The 9,889-nt window shown below is 33.9% G+C and overlaps 1 protein-coding gene across 2 annotated transcripts in view; it reads left to right on the forward strand.

The window, feature by feature from the left end:
• Positions 1–8,696, forward strand: part of LOC135218009 (nitric oxide synthase-interacting protein homolog) — a 50,240-nt gene extending 41,544 nt beyond the window's left edge. For both annotated transcript variants that reach the window (XM_064254155.1, XM_064254154.1), the window contains 7 exons: positions 1,115–1,318; positions 1,699–1,805; positions 4,882–4,981; positions 5,424–5,557; positions 6,397–6,584; positions 7,370–7,475; positions 8,354–8,696. In XM_064254155.1, the coding sequence (XP_064110225.1) occupies positions 1,138–1,318; positions 1,699–1,805; positions 4,882–4,981; positions 5,424–5,557; positions 6,397–6,584; positions 7,370–7,475; positions 8,354–8,425 (888 nt within the window). In that variant the 5' untranslated portion in view covers positions 1,115–1,137 and the 3' untranslated portion in view covers positions 8,426–8,696. The remainder of the gene's footprint in view (positions 1–1,114; positions 1,319–1,698; positions 1,806–4,881; positions 4,982–5,423; positions 5,558–6,396; positions 6,585–7,369; positions 7,476–8,353) is intronic.
• Positions 8,697–9,889: the final 1,193 nt, after the last annotated feature.

Here is a 9,889-nt window from a genome sequence, read left to right on the forward strand (position 1 = left end):
TGTGTCAGATACTTTTTAGTGCGGCAAGAAAGAAATTCGCACTTGCGCGCCTGCGTAACGATTGTAAACAAAACGACACCTCGATCCGTGAACTCCCAGCATCCCCCAAGGCGCGTGATTCAAAAGTTTTCGGCTGGTAGGCCTATAAGTATTTTTCCGCGAATTTAAAAAAAATTTTTTTTGAGTCGACGTAAAATACGTCCATTCGGCATACGGAAGACATTTTGACTCGACGTTTACTACGTCCATTCGGCGTTTAAGGGTTAATGACTTACGTTATTAGCCATGGGTCCCAAGAACAATGCTGAAGTTCACGGAAAGAAGAGGATGTTTTCTATGGAGACGAAGATGGAGATAATCAAGAAGTGTTAATGTTTTCTGCCATTTGTTAATGTATTTCTAAAGTTTAGTGTTAATGTTTTGTAGCCATGTTTTAATGTGTTTTGTAGCCATTTTTTAATGTGTTTTGTAAAGTTAAGTGTTCATGTTTTCTGCCGTTTGTCCTCCCCCTCTGTTGCCACTTACGGACATCGCCTCACTGGAAAGGTAAGGTTCCACATTTTACTTCATACGTACATACATGTACACACAGTATTTCTTGTACCCTGTACACTAATACACTTTATTTACAGGTACAGTAACAGTTAGGTTAACTACTGAATGGTCCAAATTGTTGTAGTATTTCATTGTTTATTGGTCACTTTAGCTTTATTATAAAATTTACTGTGGTGTTTTTGAAGGGCTTGGAACGAATTAGGCAATTTACATGTAAAACGTAGTTCTAGATACAAAAAAATCAGGTTACGAAGGCTGCTTCGGAACGGATTAATTTCGTAACCTGAAGCACTACTGTATCTTGGTTGAAACTTCAAAATGCTAAGTTTAGGCTTCCAAGGCAGTGGTTTGTTTGATAAAAATAGACTGAAATTGTTGGCATTTTTCTCTTTGAAGTTGGGCTGTGAATAATCTTGATTCATTATATCCAACATTTAACATCTTATTCTGCTAGTTCTTTAATGTATGTTTTATAAGTATAAAGTGCTCTGTTGGAGAAAATGATTTTTTAATAGTTACTATTTTGCTGTATATACTGTATTGTTATCTTTATTGATAGGAATTCCATAAGTAAGGTGGAAGATGACTCGGCATTCTAAAAATTGCACTGCTAGTTCAGTGTATTCATACCATGAAAAGAAAAAGGATGCCAAAGCATCTGGTTATGGCTCTCTCAACCTGAGATATGGAAAGGATGGGGTCAAAGATTTTGATTGTTGCAGCCTATCTCTTCACCCATGCCGTGATCCTGTTGTGACTCCAGGTAATATACGAGTTTTTCTGGTTTTTTACGCCTATTTATATACGAAAGAATACAGTTGAAATATCTTGATACAGAGATTCTTGAGATTCTTCTTAAAAAATTTCCTGAACATTTTAGCTGTGATACATACATCTGTTTTCTGCTGTGCATTTTGTCTGTACAAGAAAATATTTTAATTTGCAAAATGATTATCCTTGCATTTACTTGGCTGTCTGCATTTGTAGTATGCAAAATGGCCCTTCTGGGCAGTAACTCATATTCACAATAAGAGGCTTATAATCAGGAAATAATGAAAGTTAGTATAAATTTACATACTGTATCTTTATGTAAACACATTGTACTTCTTGATTTTAGAGTGGATTATCTGTCTGTGATTTCAGATGGTTATTTGTTTGATAAGGAGTCAATCTTAGAATACATCATTACCAAGAAGAATGAAGTTAGTCGCAAAATGAAAGAGTATGAGAAACAGTGCAAGAAGGAGCAGGCAAGTATTATGTAGTTTTGCTTTAGATCTTTGAAGTAGGCTGTGGTTTTATTTAAATATAGAAATTAAAAATCCAGTGACATATGTAATGGGTGACCGAAGCAGTTGACTATCCAAATAATACCTGCACTATATTTTTACCCAATATTAATAGCAAATAGGTATTTGGCTTTTATCAGCCTTATTCTTGATCTTTTCATTCTCTGTTATCAGCAGACTCATACAATGTAAGGAGCCATTAATTACATCTAAGGACATCCTTGTTTGTTTGAACTTTAACAGTGAAATGTTTTAGCTGACTTGTTATAGAGTTATTGAGATAGCATTTGAGTGTACTACCCCTACAATGGTTGCATCTTCTGTTTTAGATATATTAAAATTTTAACAGATGAAGTAAAACAGGAATTCTAAATGATTTGTAGGAAGCCTATAAAGTGAAGTCGTGAATTATTTTAAAGGTTCTGATGGTGGATGGAAAAGTTAAGAATAATTAACCCTCTTACGCCGACTGGACGTATTTTATATCAACATTTTCTGTCTCCCGTGTGCCGACTGGACGTATTTTACGTCGACTTACAAAAGTTTTTTTTAAAATTTGCGGAAAAATACTTATAGGCCTACCAGCCTAAAACTTTTGAATCACGCGCCTTGGGGGATGCTGGGAGTTCACGGATCAAGGTGTTGTTTTGTTTACAATCGTTACGCAGGCGCGCAAGCGCGAATTTCTTTCTTGCCGCACTAAAAAGTATCTGTGACATATCTCGGAAATTATTTCGTCACTTTGACATAATTTTTGTACCATTGTAAATTAGCCGTTACATGAAGTATTATATATGAAAATGTGCGCATTTTTATATAGAATACAACAAAAAAATACTCATGATTGTAGCTTTTATCAGTTTTGAGATATTTTCATATAAATAACGATGATTGCCAAAATTTCAACCTTCGGTCAAATTTGACTCTACCGAAATGGTCAAAAAATGCAATTGTAAGCTAAAACTCTTATATTTTAGTAATATTCAATCATTTACCTTAATTTTGCAACTAATTGGAAGTCTCTAGCACAATATTTCGATTTATGGTGAATTTATGAAAAAAATAAAATTTTCTTTACGTCCGCGCGGTAACTCTTCCGAAAAAATCATACGTGCGATTGTAATAATGTTTGCACCATTTTAAATTAGCCGTTACATAAAGTTTTATATATGAAAATGTGCGCAATTTCATGTAGAATACAACAAAAAATAATTGAAGGTTGTAGCTTTTCTCGTTTTTGAATTATTTGCATATAAATCACGATAAATAGAAAAAAAACCACGTTCGGTCAACTTTGACTCTACCGAAATGGTCGAAAAACGCAATTCTAAGCTAAAACTCTTACAGTCTAGTAATATTCAGTCATTTATCTTCATCTTGAAACAAATTTGAAGTCTCTAGCAAAATATTTAGATTTATGGTGAATTAAAAAAAAAATCTTTCCTTCCCTCCGCGCGCGGATTCTCCGCCACAAATCTCCGAAATGCACACGTTCCATTCTCGGAATATTTGCTCCGTTTCATATTAGGCATTTCATAGAGTTTTATATATGAAAATGTGCACAATTTTATGTAGAATAAAACGAAAAATATTTGAAGGTTGTAGCTTTTCTTATTTCCGAAATAATTGCATATAAAAAATATATACATATATAAAAATTCGATATTCGGTCAACTTTAACTCGTCAGATATGGTCAAAAACTGCAATTGTAAGCTAATACTCTTACAGTATAGTAATATTCAATCATTTGTCTTCATTTTGAAAGAAATTGGAAGTCTTTAGGACAATATTTAGATTTATGGTGAATTTTTGAAAAAAATATTTGTTTACGTCCGCGCGTTACGAATTCATGCATTATTTTGTGATAATATTTTCTCTGTGTTGCTTTTATCGTTTTACAATGTGTTATATACCAAAATGATCAAAATTTAGTGTACATTACAACGAAAAAAAAGTAACTTGTTACCTTTAACCGTTTTGCGCACAGCGCGATTTGAATACAATTATATATGAAATTTTGTTTTTGCGCTATCATATATCGCATTATTTATATATGATAATGATAATTTTTTTCATTTCTGATGATTGCATACTAAACTTCAGCCAATGACAAAAATAAAGGAGCCAAAAATGAACTCTTAATCTTGAAAACTAAGCGCGCTGTGATTTTTTGAAAAAAGTATTTTTTCCGCTTCCGCGCTCACTCTGAAACACCTCCGGCACACGGGAGACAATTTTTTTTTACCGCTTCGGCGTATGAGGGTTAATTAGGCAGCAGGAAAAAGTCAGCAGAGAAAAATTTTGTTTATTGTATAACGGACTAAAAAATAGAACATATCTAAAGGCGCTAAAGAAATACTAACAAATGAAAAATTTGAAGAAGCAGTTAAATCGTCAAAATATATAAAGACAAAGACAAGGAAGAAAGTATTTTGTACAATAGAGAGTAAAAAATGTTAACATTGCCGGGAACCAAAGGACAAAATTATGGAATACGTATACTGCTCGTGTGAAGTACAGTGTATATGTTACCTGTAAGGTTGGAGGTATTATTGTATACTCTAAGGTAATATTTATTAACAAAAGGGTCGTTGTTGTATCCTAGTTTTTGCATCGAGAAGTGCTTCATTTTTTGGTATTCTAAGCTGATCCAAAACATGTGACCCTTAAAGTGTATTGTCAGGAATAAAAATCTACCATAATTTATGGTTCTGTATTTGCATTACTGCCTGTATATTTTTGCATTGTCCACGGTATGATAATGAAACCTTCTGTAACATAAGCACATTGGGAACAGAACGGTTGACAGCACAACAGACTGAAAAAGTGAGGAAAGTGAGTCATACATATATGAGGATCAAGATGGTGCATGTGTAGTGAGACTACCTTTTTATGATAGACGAAAGACTGGTAAACTTGTGAACATTCAGAACACAAATACTTTAGGCATCCGTATAATTGTTTATGATGCAACATTTTTTTTTTTATACTTCTCTTTTTCATGATCATGGCATAATATAGCTTTTGTGTTTGCAGAATGAGCTAGCAGAACTTGGTGAAGCTGAACAAAGATCTCAAGTCGAGAAATTTCTTAATACAGAAACTGCTGTTGCCTCACCTTCACAAGCTGCACAAGGTCTGAATGTGTTTTTCTGTACAGAAGTAATTTTGTTTTAGAAATACTTCAGATTTCTTTCAGAGGAACAGCCTCTCAAAAAAAGCAGATAAAGCTTTGCACATGAGATTTCTCATTTAGTGATGTTGACAACTTATCTGTGTCAATATGATTTGAGTGGTATAATGCAGAAAGTTTCTTCTACATTTCCTTTACATGACAAATTTTATCCTTGTAGCTAACTTGTCATTAGATTTGATAATTAGGAATGATAATCAAATCTTGATGGGTGTATGGAATGAAGTCTTTTAAAAATGTTGTATTTCACATTCTAATATGTTAACTTATGTGTACGTAATGATGAAAAGAAGAAAATTATATTGATTACTTTAAAGATAATTCTGACACTACTGAAAATGTTGCTCAGAATTCTACAGGTAGTTTTAATTTTTTTCTTCTAAAGGGGAAAAGTCCAAGACTGCAAATATCTCTGGGCCATCTGTCTCCAATATGGTTGCTGGTCGTGACAAGAAATTACCTAGTTTTTGGATCCCTTCACTTACACCTGGTAATAAGGAAACTAAGCTAAAGAAACCAGTAAGTTTTCTTCATTTCATGTTTTTATTCAACTGTATACAAAAATCATCTTTTTTACTGGTGCCATAATGTTCAAGTATGGCAAACAGACTAAGACATTAGAATTAGAACAGTTATTAGATTGACAAGAGCTCACCTAGTCTCATCTGTTTAAGAATTGTTTAAAAATGAGATCTAGCAAGTGAGTGATCTTTCAAGTGAAGGAAATGAAGGATTGTTTAACCAAACTAGAAAACAAACTAGAGGCGAAGGGAGAGGACGCTAGGAAAAAGAGAAGTAGATTTGGGAAAAAACAAGGAATATAAAGCTAGTTGCAGCTGGGTATTAATAATACATCAGACAGTGTTGAAGTTTTCAGAAAAAGGTAGTGGTGAAAATTCTGCACTGTTCTTCAAGCAATCTTGAAACCTAGAAGAAAAAGTTGAAGAATAGGAAATGTTAAAAAACAGATATAGTACGTAGTAGAAAACGGGAGGGACATATGTGAGATAAGAAAGGAGGTTGACACAATGAAAGGAAATTTTAAAACCGCTCCAGGTAGCAAAATGGAAAACAGAAGTTAGGGGGTTTAAAAGGTAAAATGGAAAAGGTATTACATAAGTAATGTTTTGCAGTGCTGTCATAGGAAGTCACTAACCTAATTGGGTACTCATTAGTCAGGAACAAACAGTTTTGCTTGTGGATGAAGTCAGATATCATGAGGTACAAACTGAGAATAGTTCTATCATAGCTGAAACAGTTAGTAATGATTTATTATTATATTTGTCCTTCCAGGTTCAAATTAATTTACTATCCTTATTATATTATTATATTTTATCTTTCATTTCTTTGTATTTCAGGACAAGACTGTGTTTTGTCCAATTAGTGGAAAGCCACTGAAAGCCAAGGATCTTATTCCCGTAAAGTTCACACTTGCAGATGCTAGTGGTAGTAGTTCTTCTCTAGAGGGCAAGAGGGAGCGCTATAAGTGTCCTGTTACTGGTGATATCCTGCGTAACAACATTCCATGTGCAGTCCTGAAACCAACGTAAGTAGAGAGCACAATATGACAATAATTATATCCATAATAACATTTTGACTTGTTTCTTTTAACCCAATTTCATCAAGTAACCAACTGCTAAACACTGCATAACTGCTTAAGTTAGCAAGACAGGGGATTTACATGAAGTTGGTATAACTGGCTCACAAATCTGTGGTAATAACCCAGATTATTCTCATGTAATTAATGTATGATATATTAATATATACGTAGTAACTTCACATGCACACTACGCACATTTGCATTCATTTTCTTGGGAATGTCTCCTTTACAAACTTAAGTAAATTCATCTTTTCCTGTGGTACTGTGTCTATGGTACTAATGTAACCTCATTTTATGTTCAATCTTTCTAGTCATATCTTGGTCCATTTAAAACAGAACCAGCATATTGTATGATTATCGAGGTGGGTAACCTACAAAGTTAGCAGTGCTCAGCTCACAGCAGTTAGTTATCCTACTTCCTTGAGTGAGTTAATGTCAACTTTCATATATCTTTCACATAACAGAATCCTTGATTATGGTTAAGCAGGCATAATTGTACAATTATTTAAAAGAAAAACATATTATGATTCATATGAATGGGAGTTAATGATAGATATGGAGATCACCCCATGTAAAGAAATCTTCCTCTACTTTTGAGGAATGAGATCATTATTTTCATGAATGCCAACCAGCCATCCACTTCATTCAGTGATAGACTCTGATAAGGCAGGTTTTTAAACATAGAATTAAGTTGTATGCTCATTAATTCCTTCATATCTTGATGTTTTCAGAGGTGATGTTGTGACTATGGAATGTGTGAAGTTGATTCAGAAGGATATGATTCACCCATTAACGGGAAATCAGCTTAAGGAAAGTGACATCATAGAACTTCAGAAGGTGAGTTAATATTGTTTAATTATGAACCTGTCATTATTTGGTAAGATGTTTTGGTAAAAGTCAACCCTCCAGAGATCAGTTAGTGTTTAATCATTTTGTTTAGGATAATTTTCTTTTTGAACTGGGCGACACGGCTTCCTCGCCCAGAAATAGATTTTTCCTACGTCAAAATCCCTTTTGTGTATTATTGTTAACCCTAAAATGAAGCAAGACTGAATGTAGTAGTAATATCAATATAATGATACTATACGGAGAAATTTAAACTGGTTATCAGTACAAAAACAGATGGCCATTTGTATGTTGAATTGTTTATAAGTTGGTTACTGTACTCTTCATGCCTATTTCAGTAAAGTATGATACAAAATCAATACAGTACAGTGCTTTTTTCACCCTAAAACACAATACACTTTAAGTAAAGTACAGTAGACCCCCCCCATATTCATGGGGGATAGGTACCCGATAAAACACACACAAAAAAACTAAAAATGCTTACGCCTGAATATTTTAATAGTTGTATCACAAAAAGTGCATTTAGTCACAAAAATTATATAAAAATACAGTAATTTGTGAATATTTCTCTGTATAAAATAAAGCAAATGGGCAAATTTTCTGTGAATAATGGGTATGTACGGCCCATAGAAAAATCTACTAATCATGAGTCTGTGAATAAGGGTGGTTTATTGTACTATATGTACAAAATAGGCATGCAAAACAAAATTTGAACTTACAGGAAGCACACTGGAGTACTCTGAACACAATTTTAATTTGTGTCATGTTTGTTTGTATCTGAATGTATGTAAGTTGAATGTTGGTAAGTAGGTTGGTATCTGTACTGTGTCTGACTTTGTGTTATCTATTTCCTGTCTTTTTGTACACAGGGAGGAACTGGATTTGCTTCTGCCAATGATCAACTCACGGGGAAAAAGGCCCGACCTGTTCTTCAAGCTTAATTCGGAAGTATAGTTTGTAAAAGTATCAATTTTTTTTTTTAGGGTAAAGATCAAATTTTCCTGTATATTGTCCAAACAGAAGATATTTACTCATCCATGAAAATTATGTCCAGATGAGGTATTATGAATATTTTTGGTGGGGGTAGAAGGGGTGGCTTTTCAGATGTGACATTTGATTGACCTGGAAAAATAGTATCATAAGGCACAGTTGTGCAACCATAAATAAATGCAAACTTCTGTACTTCTCATAATAAAAAAATTTGCCTTCTGATTATGGTACTCACAACCTTTTATGGGATTTGTTCCAGATCATCCTCTTACTTGGCGTCAAAGAGGTACAAGAGTTGTGTATATGCAAGGGTTAAGGAGTTGATTTTAACAGAAACATTTTTGTGAACTTCTTGCCATGAAAATTTAACTGTGTTCATACTGAATTTTGTATAAATGTTATCTTCTCAGCTTGATTGCTTATTATTCTTTTAAGTGCTATGTTAAAGTAATTCTGGTATATCTTGTGAATTCACAGTTTAAAAGCATGATGATCAGGGAGGTTGAGAGGTTCAGTCTTCAAATTTTAGAATTATAGTAACCCGGATTTCTCATTTGCTGTTGGCTAAAATTATGACATAACCATAAAATGGAAGAGCTAAGCTGCAATAGAGACCATGAGGGAAAGAATAGACCATCTTGTGTACATTTTTCCCATGCTGCAGCCATCTTGTGTAAAGTTTTCCAGTGCTGGGGCAATTTTGCCTGTGCTTGGGACATGTCGTGTCAATTTTGTCCCTATGCGCTGTGGCCATCTCGTGTTAATTTTCCCCTCGCTTTGGCCATCTCATGTAAGTTTTGCCTCCACTTGAGGTAATTTTTCCTGGGAAGGGCAACTTTGCCCATACTGGGGCCATCTTGTGTCATTCATTTCAGTCAGTTAATTTTGTGCTTCGCTCCTAAATTTCTATTGACAATATTAAATCGTGGGTTTGTATAAAAACAGATGTATAATTAGAGAAAAACAATGTAGTATAATTAGAGAAAAACATTCTGTAAAACACATCATTTATATGATGTCCTGCCTCCCAACTTCCCTCTCTTCTCACAGCCATATCTAGATTTATAAGATGTAAGGTTTCTTCTTACGTGGAACCAAAGGTCCAAGCTTGCCCTACTACCAATTAGCAAATATTTTTGTAACTTATTTGGAAATGAAGTGTGTAAGGTTCATGAAGACTGCAAGCCAGGCAGTTATAAATGATGCTTTTGTACACAAACTTTTTTCAGTTTCATATAAGTATCATAAATATCTGGTTACTGTTACACAAAAACAATTTTATACACTACTTACAGATGCTATATGCTCAGCATCTAGGTCTTAAACTTTTCATAAGTGTATAGGTGTACAAAGCCATTTCCTTATTAAAAGTTCGTGGACAAATCCTTCCATAGAGACATCAGCAGGGATTAAAT

Source organism: Macrobrachium nipponense, chromosome 9 (genome assembly GCF_015104395.2).
Source record: "Macrobrachium nipponense isolate FS-2020 chromosome 9, ASM1510439v2, whole genome shotgun sequence".
NCBI lineage: Eukaryota > Metazoa > Arthropoda > Malacostraca > Decapoda > Palaemonidae > Macrobrachium > Macrobrachium nipponense.